The sequence below is a fragment of the Sinocyclocheilus rhinocerous genome, unplaced genomic scaffold (genome assembly GCF_001515625.1).
Source record: "Sinocyclocheilus rhinocerous isolate Xijiao unplaced genomic scaffold, SAMN03320098_v1.1 scaffold638, whole genome shotgun sequence".
In the NCBI taxonomy this organism is placed as follows: domain Eukaryota; kingdom Metazoa; phylum Chordata; class Actinopteri; order Cypriniformes; family Cyprinidae; genus Sinocyclocheilus; species Sinocyclocheilus rhinocerous.
This window is the reverse complement of record NW_015664206.1, coordinates 14,826-35,980: the sequence shown is the minus strand read 5'-3', so window position 1 is coordinate 35,980 and position 21,155 is coordinate 14,826. Positions and strand designations below refer to the sequence as shown.

General features: G+C 34.0%; 3 protein-coding genes across 5 annotated transcripts in view; 2 read left to right on the top strand and 1 right to left on the bottom strand.

The window, feature by feature from the left end:
* Window positions 1–6,719, top strand: part of tgm1l1 (transglutaminase 1 like 1) — a 26,647-nt gene extending 19,928 nt beyond the window's left edge. Inside the window, exons 10-15 of one of the 2 annotated variants that reach the window (XM_016540709.1) lie at window positions 1,493–1,646; window positions 2,657–2,773; window positions 3,110–3,277; window positions 4,457–4,617; window positions 4,763–4,899; window positions 5,934–6,719. In XM_016540709.1, coding sequence (XP_016396195.1) covers window positions 1,493–1,646; window positions 2,657–2,773; window positions 3,110–3,277; window positions 4,457–4,617; window positions 4,763–4,899; window positions 5,934–6,081 — 885 coding nt within the window. In that variant the 3' untranslated portion in view covers window positions 6,082–6,719. Of the gene's footprint in view, window positions 1–1,492; window positions 1,647–2,656; window positions 2,942–3,109; window positions 3,278–4,456; window positions 4,618–4,762; window positions 4,900–5,933 lie in introns of both variants that reach the window. The other variant, XM_016540710.1, reaches the window with a different exon arrangement.
* A 3,667-nt stretch (window positions 6,720–10,386) lies between these two features.
* LOC107729967 (protein ABHD4-like) lies at window positions 10,387–15,855 on the bottom strand. The gene is made up of 8 exons (XM_016540701.1): window positions 15,718–15,855; window positions 14,656–14,744; window positions 14,362–14,466; window positions 13,997–14,285; window positions 13,224–13,408; window positions 11,095–11,206; window positions 10,834–11,020; window positions 10,387–10,749 (listed from the first exon to the last, which is right to left on the bottom strand). Exons 1-8 carry the CDS (start codon window positions 15,750–15,752, stop codon window positions 10,660–10,662), a joined length of 1,092 nt encoding a protein of 363 aa, XP_016396187.1. The 5' UTR covers window positions 15,753–15,855; the 3' UTR covers window positions 10,387–10,659.
* A 337-nt stretch (window positions 15,856–16,192) lies between these two features.
* LOC107729986 (dolichyl-diphosphooligosaccharide--protein glycosyltransferase subunit dad1) lies at window positions 16,193–21,042 on the top strand. 2 transcript variants are annotated; one of them, XM_016540728.1, is made up of 3 exons: window positions 16,193–16,557; window positions 19,537–19,710; window positions 20,649–21,042. In XM_016540728.1, exons 1-2 carry the CDS (start codon window positions 16,347–16,349, stop codon window positions 19,665–19,667), a joined length of 342 nt encoding a protein of 113 aa, XP_016396214.1. In that variant the 5' UTR covers window positions 16,193–16,346; the 3' UTR covers window positions 19,668–19,710; window positions 20,649–21,042. The 2 variants fall into 2 exon arrangements, with proteins under 2 accessions (XP_016396214.1, XP_016396213.1); XM_016540727.1 differs by having other exon boundaries at window positions 19,537–19,700; window positions 20,649–20,910.
* Window positions 21,043–21,155: the final 113 nt, after the last annotated feature.

Sequence of the window (21,155 nt, the reverse complement as noted above, 5' to 3'; positions counted from 1 at the left end):
GTGTTTAAACGAGGCGTTTTAGGAGGGCGTGGACGAGTCTTAACTTTTATAAAGAATATCTCTTTGGGTTTGAGACTTTAGTCTTTGCAACTTTAGGGATCTTATCTATGCACGCTTGTAACACTCCAAAGAGAAAGGAAAACTTGAAATCGCATCATATGACCCCTTTAAAATTAGCATTATATATAAAAAAAAAACCACACACATCCTTTCTGTCTAGAAAAGTGAATTTTAGTTTAATAAAATTTACTGCAGACAAATAAAAATACACATTCATTGAAAATTACTTAAGAAATGGGCACCAGCTACATTTTACCATATTTTGGAATATAAGCCACTTTTTTAATTATCTGAAACACACTGCAACTTATATTCCAAAGCTAAAGATATAAGAATCTATTATGAATATAAAATATTCGTTTAGACTTTGTGTTTATAATAAATGTTGTTAATAATGAATGCCACTATAATTTGTTTGTTTTTTATTCTTATAAGTTTAATTCCTGTTCTGTTTCGAATATGGTTACATTTAAAGGATTTGTTATGAAGTGTGCATAACTATAATACATGTTTATAGTGTATAATATTTATAAAAGTTTTGCTTTATTTGCAGTAGTTTTCTCTTCATTATTTCTGAATGTTAAAATAAAATGTGGCATGCACAGATGCAACGTGTGTGTGTGTGTGTGTGTGTGTTGTTTTTTGTTTTTAACAATGCAATTTTGACACAGTACGACTTAATTTCATGTGCAACTTATTTTCCAGAAAATACTGTAATTGCACATGCAACTGTGCATGTGTTTTCTTTATTAAAAATGTATGCATTAAAATATAACAGCTTGCTCCTGCTAGCTTCTTATAAATCTACCATTTCGGCTGACATCATCAGTGTTATTTTAGTATTATTTATATGCTATTTTATAGTATTTATTACTATTTTAGATTAGCTTTCTTTTATGCTTTTCTTTTTCTTGTTAGTTTTATTTATTTTAAGTGTTTTTTTTTTGTGTGTGTGTGTGTATTTCTATTTGGCTTTTAATTTTTTATCTCGGTTTTAGTCATTTTGATACTTTTTATACTTTTTTGTCATTTTATACAAATTTAAATCTTACTTCATTTGAGTTAGTTGCCAAGACAACATTTGTAATTTTTTAGTTTTTCTTCTAATATTCATATATTATTGCATTTCAGCTTTATTTGATAACCCAAAATGTATTTTTATTGCTTGCTTTCATTTTTCTCATTAATTAAGTAAAATGAATTGCTGTTTCACTCTGAGTATATCACAGTACAGAAGTTAAAAGGCTTGTGGATGCTGTTAAATGTGAATATGCTACAGGACAGACCGGTCCTGACGTGCTGGCATTCCTTCTAAATTTTTTTCTTTATACCCTCTGTAAGATTCAGTTTGCATTTAAACCTGCATTTATCTTGACAGTCATGTCTCTTTGAAGGAGTTTCAGCTTTAAACCTTGTGCTTTTTCTGCTGCAGGTGAACAGTGATAAGATCTACTGGCAGAGGAACCTGGACAGCACCTTCAGTCAGATCCACAGTGAGAAGAAAGCTGTCGGTCACTGCATCAGCACTAAGGCGGTGGGCTCCGACGAGCGGGTCGACATCACACACCTTTACAAATATCCTGAAGGTGAGAAACACACACTCTTTCACACATTTTAAACATCAATCTCAGTGTTCCGTTTTGCCTGTACCCATCAGAAACACATGAAATACAGACTAGCAGCTGTCAAAAGAAGAGGCCCTGAGCAAATATTACTTAATATATTAGGGCCAATATGTACATAATGATGAAATAATGTGATGTTAAATTATGAGAACACTCGTATGAGAAATATATTTTAATATGAGTGAATCTCACAAAAACTGTGAAGAAATGTCATATTACTACCTCAAATCAAAAGAAAAAAAGAAAATAATTTTGCATAAACATTATTTTTTTTACATTGTGATTTTCTTTAATAAAAAAGCTTTATTATACAAGATGTTATTTAAATAATTTTTTAATGTATTATTTATTATAACATAATTTTTAATTGAATATACATGAAAATGTATACATAAAAAAAGAAAATGATTTATTAGCAAATAGAAAAAAACTTTTTTAATATTTGATTTTATATAAAAAAAAATAGATTTTTTTATTTATTTGACCTTTAGGGAACAATATAACCTTTCTTTGTGAGATTTATCCATACAATCAGGAGTTAAATTCATGTTCTTTGTCAATGCTGTCTTACCAGAGCATATAACACCGAGCAGAAGTGATGGCTAGGACAGAAAACACAATACCCGTTTGAATCAGCGATAAACGACTTAACTTTCCTCTGCCATAATCACTCAGCCTTTTCACCAAAATACCTGTCATTATCTCCAAACGGGTAGTTTAAACTTAACCGAGTTCCACCCACAGGAAACAATATCAGCATTGTCTCAGTTACTCAGCTACACAAAATATAAACAAACGAGACAATAGACTTAAAGGGACAGTTCACCCAAAAATGAAAATTCTCTCATCGTTTACTCACCCTCAACTTGTTCCAAACTTGTATGAGTTTCTTTATTCTACTCAACAGAAAAGTGTACATTTTGAAAAATGTGGGATATATGTACATTCCTTTTTTTAATCCGTCACATTAGACTCAGAGGAGGAGCGTATCGCCGTGGAAACCGCCTGTCGCTATGGCAGTAAACCCGACGTCTACTCCAGTCCCATTGCTGAGGACGTGCGGGTGGAGGTGATGATGGAGGGGGAAGGTCCACGCATGGGAGGAGACGCTCAGCTGAAGATCGTGGTGAAGAACACCAGCTCTCAGCCGCGCAGAACCACCCTCCACAGCCAGGTGGCGGTCATGTACTACACCGGCGTGCTGAAGGACACCGTGAAGAAGGACACGCTTAATGTGGAGCTCAAGCCACAGGAAGGTGAGTTTGGGTTTGTTCGGAATGGCATACTAGCATACTATTCATACTACAGTTAACTATGCAAACTGTGGGCAGTATATGATGAAAGCTTTTTCTGCCATGAAATAAAAATATAAAAAAGGTAATTGCAACCTTTTATCTCACAATTCTGACTTTTACACACACAAGGTCCACGCATGGGAGGAGATGCTCAGCTGAAGATCGTGGTGAAGAACACCAGCTCTCAGCCGCGCAGAACCACCCTCCACAGCCAGGTGGCGGTCATGTACTACACCGGCGTGCTGAAGGACACCGTGAAGAAGGACACGCTTAATGTGGAGCTCAAGCCACAGGAAGGTGAGTTTGGGTTTGTTCGGAATGGCATACTAGCATACTATTCATACTACAGTTAACTATGCAAACTGTGGGCAGTATATGATGAAAGCTTTTTCTGCCATGAAATAAAAATATAAAAAAGGTAATTGCAACCTTTTATCTCACAATTCTGACTTTTACACACACATATATATATATATATATATATATATACACACACACACACACAATTGCAAGTTACAAACTAATTGTGAGTTTATCTCGCACTTTTGAGTTTTTCTCTCAGAATTCTGAGTTTACATCTCACAATTTCACACAATTAAGTGTTTATATCTCACGATTGCAGGTTATAAACTTTAATTCTGAGTTTATGTCTCACAATTCTGACTTTTTTCCATAGTATACACAGTTTCCGCTTTCATTTCTAATGTGATAAACCACATCAAACATATTTTCTCATTGTATGAATAAAGACTGCCAAGGCTTTTCCATATAAAATGTACGCTAATCACATTCATTTAATTAATTTTTATTTGTAGTCATTTTTGTACTTAAACAACACATTCATTTCTGAAATAACTTGATGCAATTTGCTGAATTAAGCTGGCAACATAATGAGGTCATGTGAAAGTTTATCACACCTTTATTGTTGCATATTGTATACTTGTAGTGTTTAAATTTTCATGAAAACAATAATCCACTCACATTCGTATTACTATTGTAAATGCATACATATTTTTTTTACTGTAAATTTAGCTATTTTAAATTAAATAAATAAAAGAATTAATAAAACATTAATAAACAAAATAATTTTATTTTATATGTATTTATATCAAATTGTAAAAACATAACCATTGCTGTAATTGTCTATTTTACATCCTTTAGAAAAGAACTCAAATTTGTATTACTGCTGTAAATAAATGTATACATATTTAAATTGCTAGTAAATTTGCCATAAAATATTTCTTACAACCATTTTAAATTCAATAAATAAATAAATAAATCATATATATATATATATATATATATATATATATAAAATAAAAAAATTAAAATACATAACATTTTATTAATTATTTTATTTATTTAATCCATATAGCATTTAAAAATAGGCAGAGTACAGTATATACTGAGGGATGTCACGTCTAAAGCTCATAACCTTTGCTGATAATCTCTTCATGTCTATTTTACGTCCTTTAGAGAAGATCATTGACTGGGTGCTGCCATACACGCAGTATCAGAATCAGCTGGTGGACCAGGCTGCGCTCATGCTGACCCTGTCAGGACGGGTCAGTGAGACCCAGCAGGTTTTGGCCAATCAGACCAGCTTTAGGCTCCGAACACCTGATCTCCACATTGAGGTGAGACATCCAGAGCCGTCAGCTGCTTTTACCACTATACAGTTGTGTTTACTCCCAAATTTGACCACAATAATACTTTGCAGATACTTTTATTGCATCTTAAAATTGGAAAGGGTTTGTAAATGTGCTTTGTTTCTTGTTGTAGCCTATAGGAGAGGCGTGTGTGGGCAAGGAGACGTCCGCGAAGATCACCTTCACAAATCCTCTGCCTTGTACTCTCCGTAATGTGGTTATCCGAGTGGAAGGACTGGGGCTGAGAGACCTCCATCCCATCAGAGTCGGGTAAGAGCCTCACAATTCATCAAGATTAGTCATCCTGACTATTTAGAACGGAATGTGTGCAGGATTCCTCAGAATTCTACCATTTGAAAACAATCCTACAGGATCTTAGTGGGAATTTTCTTAGGGAATCAAAACAAAACACAACACAAAAACTAGATCCCATAGAGCACAAAGTTCCCAACAGGACTATTATGACTATAGACTGGATAAAATGCCCCTGTAGGATATTTAAAGAAAATTGTTTGAAATTTTTTAAAACTGCTCTCTGTGATTTCCCTATTCCAGTATAATACAAGTAGAGTTTTGTTGAACGTTGCACAATATCCAAAAATAATAAAATCTTGCAGGAATTTCCATTAGGATCTTGGTTGATTTCCACTAGAAATAGTTAGAAATAGTTCCGAATTATGGTTAAACTTTACACAGGATCCAGTGTTATTAATTAAAACTACAACTAAAAAGATTAAAAACGATTTTCATTAATTGGAATAAAGCTGAATTAAAATAAAATTGAAAAAATCGATAAACTGAAATAAAATAAAATAAAAGAGTTTAAGTTGAAGTACTAAAATTACTAAAACCTAAACTAATATAAATATGAAGCTAAATAAAAAAATATTTAAATAATATACTAATGAAAACAAAAACTAAAAAAATCTAAAAATAAAATTACTGAAATATAAACAAAAATGAAAATTAATATATAAAAATACCTAATTCTAAGTATTAATAAATACTATAAAACTATAATATAATAAATATAAAAACTATAATACAAATACATATTATAATATAAAGTACTAAATAACACTGACCTGTACACAATTCAGTTCATTGTTCTTGCTCTACTAAAATGGTTAAAACTGACATAAATTAAAATTAGATATTTAAAAAATATCTAATAAAAATGACAAAAAACACATAACACATAAGAAAATGACTAAACTTAAAATGAGAACTGATCATATAAAAATTAAAGCTAATTCTAAATATTAATAAACTCTTCCATGTCTTCTCTTTCTCTTGTCTCTCAGTGATGTGAGCAAACATGCCAATGTGACGGTGACGGAGCACTTCATCCCCACGATAGCGGGCAAGAGGAAGCTGGTGGCATCTCTGGACTGCAAACAGCTGTCGCAGGTGCACGGCGTGGCCGACATCGACGTTCACGAGAGCCAGTGAATTCAGTCTGCTGTTCAGACTTCACAGTATTATATCTGCATTATAACTGCACAAAGCATTTTTAAGTAGTTTACGCTGAGCCATATGGTTATTTCTTTAAAGAAATAACCCTTTTTTCACATAAGAGCGCTCCTACTGTATGTCCCTAATTTGAAGTTAGTTTTTATTTCATTTTAGACATTTATTTAAAAAACTGTATTTGCTTTACTGTGTGTATTAACTGTTGTTTAGTTTAGTTGATCAAATGTTTCTATTTGCCACTGAAAAAAGTAAGCTCTTATATATTAGCACATGGTTATTAACATTTTATTTAATGACTGTTCATCTAAAATATCATAATTGTTGTTTAAACGATATGCGATGTGAAAATTAATCAAGTATATTGCAAAAAACAAACAAAAACACACCCAGAAAGTACACGCATACACTATGAGATGCAGTTTAGACTAATGCGCGAGCATATTTAGAATTCACACTATCACTGCATGATTTAGTCTATTAAAATACATTTAGAATTCCCCCAAAATTCAAGACAAGGGGGCAAATATGTCCCTGTATGACTTTTATATGTCTTTTATATTTATATCAGCTGATACAGTTAATATCACACAAAGAGTAGTTTTTTTCTCCAAATATCAGTTCGATCGCAGATGTGATACTGATTTTATAAAACAGTCCAATAAACAAGAAGTTAATATTAATTGACTTGCTGTTTCAAACGAAGCCACAGCAGAACCTTTTTGTGTCTCCGAGCAACACAACGGTGTTTGAACGAATCAGTTGAATGAATGACTCAATGACTCACTCATGCAGTGATTTTAGGTTTATATTTAAAGTACATTTTCCCTTTCCCCCCCAGAATCATTTCAAATATCACAAATGAACGTTTTGTTTTTAAAACATCAAAACATTAATTATGCATTTGTAACTGCAGGTTAAATGCATTAAACAGCCTGTGTGAATGCATCTAAATGCCACTCCAGATGAAGCTTCTGTGCCACCTCTGCATTGCAACCACAAATTTTGTTGATACTGATTTCATTTGATTGGTAGCAGCACTATAGTGTCTTACTATTTGAATTGATTGATTAAATGTACGAATTTGACACAAAATATGATGCATACATATAGGTTAGAAAAATAAAAAGTGGCCTTGTAAAGGTCAAAATGCACATAAAAAGTAAAAATCAATGTAAAATTATTGGAAAAGTACATTTCTGTTACTCCTGCAAACTAATCACCGCACAGAATATGAAGAACATCAAAAGCTTTTGGAGTCAGCTGTCCACGGCAGTCCTAAACCTGCCAAAATACCAGCAAAATAACACGCTCAGCAAAATAGCGTCTAATTGTCATTATCGTTATCATTTTTTGTCATTATCGCACACCCCTAATATGAAGACATTTACACTTCATGGCATATTAGGTTTTTATGAAGGAGATAAAAGTAGTTTATGTATGTTTGTATTATTTACGTTATGTTTTTTTTTCTTTAAAAAACAGCATTTTATTAACACCATATTCTGTTTTCTGTGGTAGTTTTTTGAAGATGTTTCTTTCGCCTGCTTGACAAGACTTGTGTGTTTGATTTGGAAAGATGAAGTAAAACACTCCCTTGTGTTTGAATTGGAACAAATGTCATCTGTGATGAGATTAACCTGTTGTTGAAGAGGTTTACTGAACAATCCGCTCGCACCAAACACCTGTGCCTAAATTAAGAGTGTTGCATTTCAAATTGTTTACCACACGTTAATTCACTCATGGATATCATAGTGTTTATATAAATAAGTAGAGTATATAAATAAATAATTTATATATCTAAATTCTTATCCTTTTCTGCATTGCACCCCTGCTTCAACTTGTTTCCTAGTCTGGCTTAAATAAATATATAAATATGTTTGTAATGCCATAGCAGCATACTATTTATACTATTTTTGCAGTATGGAATCTATGGTCTGTGTATTTTCTGTATTTACCTGTCCTGAATGACCTACTACATCTGTCAAGATGTACAAGAATAACGGAGTACTGTATATGTGGTATCTCGCAATTAAATGCATTCCATTTCTAGAATGACGAACAAGTCAGAAATATCAGGTATGATTTTTTAAATCATGAACCATTTTATATTGATTAGACTGCCATGCTGGCACACAATTGTTTTGTGATACAAAGTTGCATTCTTACCTCAAAAATCAAAATGGTGCGTCTAGCGCCTGGTACCGTCACTTATTTGTAATCACAAGAGAAAAGCTCCCAGAAACAAAATAGAGTGCTGCAGAGATGATGTATTTTATTGGGCCAAAATCCAGAAATTATTTTTCAGCACTAGGGTCTGTTAAAGCGGTCATGAAGTGCTTTTTTTTTTTTTTTTTTACTATTTTTATAATCATTTTATTGTGCTTTTGCATCCTTTTTTAATCTTGAAAGTTCAATCCCTGCATAGAGCTGCATAAAAAAAAGTAACCAGTGCATACTTTACATTTACATTTTACATACATATTACTTTTAAAAGTAGATCACATTAGACAAACATTAAAGTAGCTAGACTTCTCTATACTAGGCACTAAATAGGATACTAAATCCCAGGCATAATGTATTGCAAGGAAATGACTAAAGTTTTAATCATTCTATACTTTAATGATGAAGGGATGAAATGACAAACTATCACAAAAAACCTGCCTGAAGACAGGAAAACAGAGCCGTCCTGCTGAGCCGTGTCTTTCTCTGAGCGCTTCTCTCGTGCTCGGATTCAAATAAATAAATGATTGGTCCACAGACAGTGGCCCTAACGGCAGCGGTGCCACTCGGTAATGACCTTCCCTGGGGAGTTCTGCACTATTTTTATGCGCAATCAAAGTGGCCAGACTGAATGATGATCATTAAAGAGCAGGAAGCCTGGTCTTCAGAGGTGTCATTCACTAAAATATAATGTCCTCATATGAGGATGCAGGGTCTCAGGAGGATAAAGTAGAAAACTTACTTTTTATTAAAGTAATAGTTAACAGCCAAAATTAAATTTCTGTCACCATTTCCTCACCCTCATGTTGTCCCAAACCTAGCTATTACTTATTTCCATGAAACATACACACACACACACACAAGATGTTATAGGGGTTATGAACTGCATTTTTAAAACTATTTTATAATGTTCTCTGAGGTTCACTTATAATGCTAGTGTGATTTTACATTTAAAAAACATCATAATTTAGAAGTAATAGGCTATTTTCTATCCTGTTTTTGAGCCCTCTGGAGAACTGTCTGTTTTTATAGGAGGGGTGCATTCAAGACTCGCAAGTAAACGCCCACTGCTGTGATTGGCTGACAGTTGCAGAGGCGGGCTTTCGCTGCACTATTACGTCATAAAGTGGCACATTCCAAAACGAGTTGTTTTCTGAGCTTGGTTACAGGAAAAGCTGTTATAAACTTACAGGATGACCTCTTATATGTCAAAAGAGCAAGGGAAATTTGATTTCTCAGTTCATGACCCCTTTAAGACAAGCTTAAGATATTTTCACCTTTATTCTACAACATAATATACATCAGTGATTCTCTATTCCTTATTTTTTTTAAGCTTTTATGAATCTTGAAAAAAGGTGGTTCCAAGTGGCTAATTGGGACTGCAGAGGTTGTTGTTCCTTTATAGCTTAACTTTAGCTAATTACTTTTGGCGATTGTATTTAGGCTTCAGGGATTCATAAAAGTTGTGTTCATTTTTAAAGATTATCATGATAAACAAAACGTGTAAGAATCACAGACTTGGAGCAGGGTGATGCCACACTGATGCGCAAATAATTATATACATAAAATGCTTAAATAAATATACAGTACACATAAAAAATAATCACTACAGCAGTATAAAAAGACTATAAAGACAAACAAATGCAGGCACCTCTTATTAAACGTACACCAATGTAATGAGATCTGGACATTATAAAAACAGACGATCGTTTATAATGCTGAATGAATTATTAAACATCTCTTCTTTTAGTCGATATGACTGTCCAAACACTGTCAATGCATTCATGACACAGCATGACTTTCTCAGTGCATGATTGAAAAGAAATCTGAATCCACCTTACAGCCAACCTTATTTTTTCCAAAAAAGCGGTGCGCGGCCATTTGTGAATCTTAGGAGTCTGGCTTCCGGTCTCATCTGCGTCCAGCTATTTTCAGCTGTGCAATACAGCTCGTTTTGCTGCTTGATATTGCAAATTGGTGTGTCTTACCATATTATTTTAATGTATTATCTTAATTATGAACACACTGGCTTGTAGTGCAAACAGTTTTACCGTTTATTGCACGTTGTTATTCTTCTGGTTATTTCGCTACAGTGGCTAATGAACCGGAAGTCTCGCCCATATGCTTACTTCCACATTGAAGAATAAGATGGATAGGTTAGAAAATACAAATACAACCAGTTTCCATTGAATCCTGCAGTATAATTACTGAGCTGTTCCACATTAAAGGCCACAAACAGTACAATCTGAATATGAAGCGACAAGGTCTGAGAACAGCTTAGCTTTTAAATGTTCAAAAATACAGATACCTGCAACTACAAACCAATGTGCATCATATTTAGTCTACTGTATTACAAATACTCTCAACTACTCGGTTGAACTCTTCTGGCTGATCGGCGTATACGTGATGGGAAGCATCTTCGATCAGCTGTAGAGAGAAACTGTCATTTTTAATATTTCCAACCAATGAATTTAGAAAGTGCCCTGCATTGCAAACGCAATCATTTCTCACTGTGACACTGGTGGGGCTTTTGCCTCTGATCTGAACGACTGTCTTTCCAGTGGATGGGTCCACCCAGGACAGTGCGCCGTACAGCAAGCTGACGGGCATCGACGGTGGCAGCAGATGAACACGCTGAACCATCGGCCTCTTGGCCCAGCCGATCGACTCAGACATGGCTTTGAAACCCACCTCACCGCTGGGAGGAAAAGACAATTCAATATACAGTTTCTTCTGCATCTTCAGGAGAATGCATCTGTAGAAAGACTGTACCTTGGTTTCTGAGCGTTACAGTGGTAAATGTATCGCATCATGGTGTCGTCATCAAACAGATCCTCAAACTTCCTCTTGAAGTCGGGACGGAATCGGCTGACCAGCCCTGGACCTGCATGAACACATGTGACGTGATGATGTCTTGAATAACAGATTCTGAAGTATCATCAACTTCAATCAAAGCAAATTGCTCATCTGCTCATGTCCCAAAACCTAGTAAGCTGCCTACACAGACAGTATTTTAAGACATTAAAATTAAGAGAAAAGTAGCATTAGATACCCAGTTTAAGGCATAATCACATGTATGATTCATGAAGAAGTCAAACCCATAATGAACTGTGACGAGCACAGTAAAAAAATTCAAGATGGCAGAAGCAAGAAAAATGTTGATAAATATACTCAATTTTAATTACAAATCAGACTATTTTACTATTTTTAAGTTTTTGTCATGAGCTGAACTCAAAGATCTAAGACTTTTTCTATGTACACAAAAGGCCTACTTCTCTCAAATCTGTCTAAATCTGTGTTAGTGAGCACTTCTCCTTTGCCGAGATAATCCATCCACCTCACAGGTGTGGCATATCAAGATGCTGATTAGACAGCATGATTATTGCACAGGTGTGCCTTAGGCTGGCCACAATAATGGCATTGTGCTGTGTGATAAAACTGCACGTTTTAGAGTGGCCTTTTATTGTGGCCAGCCTAAGGCACACCTGTGCAATAATCATGCTGTCTAATCAGCATCTTGATATGCCACACCTGTGAGGTGGATTATCTCGGCAAATGAAAAGTGCTCAGGAACACACATTTAGACAGATTTGTGAACAATATTTGAGAGAAATAGGCCTTTTGTGTACATAGAAAAAGTCTTAGATCTTTGAGTTCAGCTCATGACAAATGGGGGCAAAAACAAAAGTGTTGCGTTTATAATTTTGTTCAGTGTATGATTATTATAGAGAAGTGGTTCTCAATATATATTTACATTTTTAATCTAACTAAAATGCAGCAGCTAGAGTTCTTACTAGAACCAGGAAGTACAACCATATTAGTCCGGTTCTGTCAGCACTGCACTGGCTCCCTATTGAACATCGAATACATTTTCAAATCTTGATAATTACTTATAAAGCTCTGAATGGTTTAGATCATCAAGCTCAAAATATTATATCAGGTAGAAAATGCTGCTATTTAATCACAAACTAGAAAATGCATTCTTAAATTCACTGTAATAAAAAAAAATGTAAACCATATTATTTCAATTAATTTGAATTGTTTTATAATGAATAATTATGAAACTATATACATATTTCTAAGACTTAAATGTTTTTATTTCTGAGTAAAAAATAATTAACACTAATCACAAACATAAAATAAAAAGTGTAAATCATAAAGAACACTCCATTATTAGAATTACGGAATTTATTATTTATAATTATTTTACTACGCTGACACTCCAATAAAACAATAAAAAAAAATTTAATCAGCAGCCTCGTCTTTATAGCATAAGTATCAGAAATCTTGTGACCCTGGACCACAAAACCAGTCATAAGGGTCAATTTTTCAAAATTGAGATGTATACATCACATGAAAACTGAATAAATAAGCTTTCCATTGATGTATGGTAGGACAATATTTGGCCGAGATACAACTATTTGAAAATCTGGAATCTGAGGGTGCAAAAAAATCGAAATATTGAGAAAATCACCTTTAAAGTTGTCAAAATGAAGATTTTAGCAATGCATATTACTAATCAAAAATTAGGTTTTGATATATTTACAGTAGGAAATTGACAAAATATCTTCATGGAACATGATATTTACTTAATATCCTAATGATTTTTGGCATAAAAGAAAAACCAATAATTTTGACCCATACAATGTTTTTTTGGCTATTGCTACAAATATACCCCAGCGACTTAAGACTGGTTTTGTGGTCCAGGGTCACATTGTTTTTGACAATGTAGCTTATTTTTATTACTGTCAAAGTCAGTAGTGAGTTGCATGTCCTGTGCGCTTCATGTGAGGAGTGCAGCTTATGAATATTGTTCCAGATCAGTAAAATATGAGGTTACATTTCAGTTAGTATGCTAGGTTTTGGAACAAAGTCGCTGTCATCATGGTGCTGATACTCACCCCAGGGTCCGGCTGCTCTGAAGACGGCCAGCGGGTTGAAGAGGCTGAACACTGACGCCAGAGCTTTCACCCAGCGAGGCGGTGAGACCCTTTTAACCTCTGACCCTTGACCTCCCGACCCCTCTAACTGAGGCTGAGGTTGCTCAGGGAAACCCCACGCGTCCACCAGGATGAGGTGACTGACTCTAGTGGACAAAAACACAACTGCTGTCAAGATCGTGTCGTTCATTATATTAACAATTATAACATGGTCCACAAAGACTTTTTGTCTTCATTTTGAACAATATATTTATTGTTTCATATTATCCCTTATATTTATACATTTTCAATTGTGGCCTAAGTGTCCAAATACTTTTCGAACCAAATATATATACATTTTTATTTTTTTAGAATATATATATTATATTTACACACACACACACACACACACATATATTTATATATATAAAATAATTTATATATAAATTATATTCATCATAAAAAAGTAACTGTGTGTGCGTGTGTGTGTATATATATATATATATATATATACACACACACACACATTTTTTATTGTATTTATATTTTTTTATTTTTTTATTTACTTTAATGACATAAAATTAAACATAAATATTTTAAAGAAATTTTTAAAAGATCAGTAAACATTCTGCATAATATCATTTGTGTTCCATGAAATGATTTTAAAATAAAGTAAGTGTGAGTAGATGACAGTTATTGTTAGAAACTATTGCTATTATTGCACTATAATTTACTGCATAGGCTTTTTTAGATACCTTTCTGGATATTGGATTGTGTAGGATGTTGCTAGGTAACCACCCAAGCTGTGTCCCAATAGGATCATGCGCTCCAGCCCCAGTGATTGTCTCCACTGCTCTATGGAAGTAACAAACTGCTCCTCAGCCAATAAGGCGTCAGACGGGAACGACGGGCGAGAGCTGCGACCGAAGCCCAGCAGGTCAACGGCATAGACGGGTCGAGAATGACTCAAAGCGTCCAGGTTACGGATCCAGAGACCGACACCTCCTCCAAACCCGTGGATCATCACTAGGGGCGTCTGAGCACCTATAGAGAGAGAGGGAGGCATGTTTAAGTGTGCAAAACTCTTACAAATACAACTGTACAAGACTGGAAACTCTACCTTCGTCTTTATGTTTGTGTGCTGATTTATTGGTGATTTTAAGGGTCCATATTCTGTTTTGATTTGGCAAAGTCACAAATCTGGACCAAATGTCATTTTGGATACCTGAACAACAGGCAGAATGGGCATATTGGGAAAAATTAAGATAAAATAAAATATTATTATAGGATAAAATATAATAATAGGATAAAAAAATATATATTTTAATAAAATATAATCTCAGTTATATTCTAAATAAAATATTATAATAGGATAAAATTTCTAAATATTAAAAGGGGACAGTGAGGATCTTACAGGCAAGAATTTTAGCTTCGGCAATTTTCAATAACGACATGGATGTTGGTCTCCAAGAGGGCCACCAAGACCAGTTCCCAGAGGTCTGCCTGAAGAAAGAGATCATTATAAAGTCAGTGAATGGATGAGAGCGGCACTATGAGACTGTCCATGTCATCCGTCTGTGAACATACAGAGCTACTTCATCTGCCTTTATACACAGAACAAGCCTGTCACCTGCTGCCAATAAAACCAGTATTAATAATGCTTTGAGGGCATAATTCATACACAAGCACACAAAAGAAAAAAATTTTTTTAAATAAAGATTTAAGTAATGTTAGGAGCATCACTTTATTATAAAAAAAATAATAATAAAATAAAATGTTAATGTCTATACTGTACACGATGTGAATCAAAGTTGACATTAGCACTAAACTTTAAATTTCAGTCTTAAAATTAAAAACGAATACTCCAGTAATCAATAATAAGACAGAAATGTTACGTTTGGAGAATCACTTTATTATAAAATATTTTTTTTATTTATGCTCTGGACTGTACATCATATAAATAAGAGGTGCCATTGACATTTCAATTAAAACTTTAATCTATATTGGTTATATTCCTATAACCAATAATTAGACAGAAAGGTTAAGACGTAAATTATGTTAGGAGAATCACTTTATTATAATTTTCTATTTATGGACTGTACTGTATACCATATGAAAAGAAGTTGCCATTAGCATTTACATTTAAATTTAGTCTTAAATTTAAAATTATCACTCCTATAAGGAATAATAACACATAAAGGTTAATCTGTAAATGATTGTTATTTAGTTCAAAAAACGAGCCATAACTATAGTGATGTAACAGCTCAGCATGACTTTGCATAACGTTATGTCATCACAGAGCATGTATGGATTATTCTATTACTTCATATCAATCATTCACTGCAGGGATTTTGAAATATTCGCATGTTAAACACACACTGTGTTTCATAATAAAAGGAAACCTAATGTTACATGAGCGACTCACATCTCATGTTTGTAACGTTATTATGATTGTATATTCAGATTCGGTACTCACTCTGTGTCAGTCTCGTCTTGCATTGCAGGAGACATTAGTATGAAACATAATACAATAAAAATCCACAACGACAGACTGGCATACTTTAGATTCGTGTATTCGCTACCGGATCTGTCACACAGACAGTCACTTTAAAGGCCCGTGTTTGTGTTTTGTAACACTGAAGTCAGCGTCTTTAAAGGAGCCGCGCCACAAAAATAAAAGAAATGCGTGAAATGTCATGAAACAACTCTTATCTTAATTTGTGAGCATATTTATATTGAAATGTTGATGTTTCAAACAGTCAGTGTACTAATAAGGTGATAATCTGGAATACTTTTGCTCTGATTTTATTGGGTAATTATGTTGTTGTTGTTGTTTTTTTTTACAATACTTCTTTTGTTTCACAATTGTCGGTTGTTCTGAGTGGATTTTACACTGGGAGAAAATTGGGATGTGTGGTTAGGATTAGAGTATTTCATTTCTTTGCATTAAACCAACACGAACGCTGCACGAGCACCGGAACTAAGATTCACCTGCAGTTCCAGTGGGGAACATTTAGAGGACGCACATCTGTCTCTCTCTTACACGTCATTCATTTCCTCGCTGCGTGATTTCCAAGGTTTCTGTGCACATTTCCTGCAGAAATCATGTCTAATTCGGTATTTTCAGTTATATCGCGTTTTGTGGAGGAGTACAGGAGCAGCACACCGAATAAGCTGAAGATGATCGACGCGTATCTGCTGTATATTTTGCTGACCGGAGTGTTCCAGTTCCTGTACTGTGTGCTGGTGGGAACGTTTCCCTTCAACAGCTTCTTATCTGGATTCATTTCGTGTGTGGGATCCTTCATTCTGGCTGGTATTTACTTACTTAATCATATATAACAAGAATCAAAACATTTTATGTATGTATTTTATGTTGTGTATGTATGTATGTATGTTTGGAATGTATGTATGTTGCGTGTCTATAATATCATATTTAAATATGTTTTTAGAATATAATATCACTGTATCTAATATTTCAGTGTGTGTGTGTAATATTAATATATATGTATGTATGTATGTGTGTGTGTGTGTGTTTATGTATGTGTGTGTGAGAGTCATAAGGGTCAATTTTTCAATTGTGCATCATCTGAAAGCTGAATAAATAAGCTGTCCATTGATGTATGCTTTGTTGGGATAGGACAATATTTGGAAATCTGGAATCTGAGGGAGCAAAAAATCAAAATATTGAGAAAATCGCCTTTAAAGTTGTCCAAATGAAGTTCTTAGCAATGCATATTACTAATCAAAAATTAAGTTTTAATATATTTACAGTAGTAAATTTACAAAATATCTTCATGGAACATTATCTTTACTTAATGTCTTTAATGTTTTTGGCATGAAAGAAAAATCAATAATTTTGACCCATACAATGTATTTTTAGTATGACATTATAATACCATTCATATTTATAATTTAAAGAAGCAACCAATCCGATGTCTTAGTTGACATTCGAGGCTTAATACTATAGTAAAGCACTAACGTTTTTTTCAGTTAGAGAGTTTTCAGCTTGTTTATTTTCATATAAAAAATACGGCATGCAGTTGCATCAAACAATGGTATAAATATAATTCAATGTAAATTGTGATAATCGTAATTAATAATCGCAATTACAATTTCAAGGCAATAATCGACAATTTATGATTTTTGTCATAATCTTGCAGCCCTAATATGTACACACTAGGGTTGTAACGATATACCGGTATGACGGTTTATCACGGTTTGAACGTGCACGGTTATCATACTGTAAACATTTGCATATCTACGGTTTTAAAAAAATGAATGGAAAAAAAAAACTCACCCGCACATATGCAACTTATTTCCTCTCGGATGCTTCACTCTGCATTCACTTGGCTGCTTGCACGCACGCCGTTTTATCTACTGCATACTGACGTACGCATGACACTAATGGTGTTTTCAGCGTCTAAGATACATAAACATGAACACCAGCAGAGCTGGGGTGTATTCCAGAAAGCACGGTTAACTTACCGTCAGCTAAACCCTGAACTTTTGGTTGATTAACCCCAAACCTTGTTTACTCGAGGTATGTGGTTCCAAAAACGCGCCTGGGAGTAAGTTCATTCAACTCGGAGTATGTTCCTGGTTAAGACTCAAGACATTCTCAACAGAGCGACGAATCGACGAGTCACTATGGAAACGGACGCTAAGAAAAGCGCGCCATGCTGTTTCTTTCTTCTTTTTTTTCAATGGTCGTTTACATGCTTAGTGCATATCGCCACCTAATTGATGGTTGTGCAATCATTTTTCTTTTTTATCCGTTTAATCTTTAATCCTTGAGAATATGAATTATATTGTTTGATGCTAATTATATATTAAGTCATATCAGATAAAATCATGTTTTTTCATTGTGCATTCCAGTTAATCTCAATCAAACTGCAGTTGTGTTATTTTGACTAGGTTAAAAAATAAAAAAAAAACAAACGGCTAACTAACACAATAAAACATAATAAAAAACATGATTTTTGACTATTTAAAAAAAAAAATGGAGTTATCTGTTTTTGCAAATAAAATCTTCATATAATATAATAAATTAAACATTACCTTGTCATAAGTGTTTTATAATTTATACAGATAACGTATATAGTAGGCTATATTACATAACTATATTGTAATATTATATAATGTTGTGTGCTATCTGTCACTCCCACTGAAGGCTTGTCAGTAGGTCACGCGTGTGCTGATGGCTCTGAAGTGAACAAACCCTGGAACATAACCTGCAGGTTATCTTCAGAGAGCAAGTTACTATGGTTACTTTTCTCATTCACTGTCTGTTTAGGCTTGTTAAGTGCAAATCTACGGAGCCTCTGTACAAATCAGCATGGTACACATTATGTTATCATTACTAACTTGTTTAATATTCAGTCCACATGCATGAAGTGTAAAACGAGAAGGGCATAACCTTACGAAAAAATAAAACGCGGAAAAATCGCGGTTGCTGCGGTTCTTGCATTCGTCAATAGCGCGGTATTGAGATATTGCGGTTATCGCGACAGCCCTTGTTATCCGCTCTCTTATCCTCAAACATACCCGGGTATGTCACATAACCTGCTTTCTGGAATACCCCCCTGCTCTGAGAGAAAACGTAAATAAACATTTCCTAGTTTTATTTGAGAAAAACCATTGTCAAATACACTCTGAAACTCAAAGGTCCGCTACAACCCGTCAAAATAAAAGTTCGATTTAATTTGAAATTATGACAGAAATATTAGCATTGTACAATGTACTTCAAAGTTATAATAACAAGAATAATAATATTCTTTATAATAAAAGTTTGTTGTAATAAAGGATTTGTTCACTCAAATAACTTGTTCTTTTTCTTTTAAGAGTCATTGTTACTGATCAGAATTATTGTTTAATATATACCGTGAAACCGTGATATTTTCTGAGACGATTATCATACCGTGAAAATATCATACCGTTACAACCCTAGTACACACTCAATTGTGTTTTATATATACTTTTATTATATTACAATTATAAATATTTATTTATTTAAACATGCATTGTTTTATTATTTTATACTATATAATATATTTGCAATTTAGTTGTTTATTTATTTGAGTAGTATGTCAAAAGCAGACATAAAACCATTAAAAATGGCATATGTGCATATATTTGTTTATCGGAAAGCTAAATAATAATTGGTATGGATCAAACATAATAACATCCATTGTTCTCTAAACTTTAACTGCTTTCACCAACTTCACCAAACAATGTTCATATTTCCAGGTCTTGTTTGTTGATCATTTGTGTCTTTATGTTCTTCTATCTTCAGTCTGTCTTCGCATCCAGATCAATCCTCAGAATAAAAGAGATTTCCAGACCGTCTCTCCTGAGAGAGCCTTCGCTGATTTCCTCTTCGCTCACACCATTCTGCATCTAGTGGTCGTCAATTTTGTTGGCTGAAGGAGAGCATCTGCTCTGTGCCTCTTACAGCAGGTGGATGTGTGTCAGTAACACCTAATCAATGATTTAACTTCACTTTCATGTGTCTGATGTTCATGTTCACACATAGCATGATACATACCAATTATGTTACAACTTCTCACACTTGACAATCGCCAGAATAGTTTACTGGTATTTTTTGAAAAAGTCCTGTTCACACATGATCTTTTAACTGTAATTTGCTGGTGATTTACCATTAAAGACTGTGTGTCAAAGGGGCTCATGTCTCATAGTTCAGGCAACAAACAAAGAAAAGGAAGCCCCAAAATAGCAGAAATGTATCCTGCCCGGATCCTTTAAAAAAAAAAAAAATTCTAAACTGCTTGCTCAGTATAAACTAATTTCTCTAACTGACAGATAATAAACCCTCAGCTGCCTAATATAGAAAAGTGAATAGATAGAGCAGTACATACTTCCTCCTTTGTGTCATGTATTAATTTTTGTACAATGAAATACGCAGCTGCACAGAATTGCCTGAGGTTAACATTCATTGCTTTATATTTTGTTTCGTGTTCCTTCAAGATAAGCTTTAAGTTGCCATTCATTTAGAGATATGCACATCTGATGTAAAGTCATTATCATCATCAAATTGCCAATAAACTGTTTAAATCCCTGCAAAAGACACATATTTGCATAATTAGAGCTGGACTTATGCATATCGCCAATGCCGATATATCAGCCATCATTTGGCATTTTTAAATTATCAGCATTGGCCAGTTCATTTTTCTGTTTGGCCGATAAGTGTCGGAGACACTTTTATTTTCCCCTCTCTGGACGTAATGGGTGCAGCTAGACACTCCAAACACACCTAACCCTACCCATACCCTATCGCTAAACATAACTCCACCCATTACATCCACTGAGGTGGAGCTGGATGTCATTTGGCTCTGCAGTGAGCACTACTTGTGACCAGCTCTGATGAATCCTGTTTGTTTTTCACAGATATGAAGACCAAACGCTGCAGCTCAACTACAGAACAGCTACAAACAAACAACTGTCTGCAGATCTCTCAATGTTAATATATGTTTTGACAGAATGGTCATTTATGATAAGTTCTTGTCTCGTTCCTTCATTTTTCTACTTTTGTAAAATTCTCTGGAAGTTGTTGAAACAAATTAAATGCCTTTAAAAATTCAGTGATCCTGTAGTGTTTTATTCTATGTAACAAATCTAGGTAATCACATCTGAAGTAAATCTTTGTGTTTGAGATATATTTAAAAAAATATAATTTGTAATAAAAGTAACATTGAAAAATAATAACCATTTTATTTTATTGTATGAGTGTAAATGAAACCAGAAGCAGAGTTTTGTATAACTATAGTCCACAGTCTCTATATATTAAAGGGGTCATATGATGCTATTTTAAAGATCATTATTTTGTGTATTTGGTGTAACAGAATATGTTGACATGCTTTAATGTTCAAAAAACACATTATTTTTCAAATACTG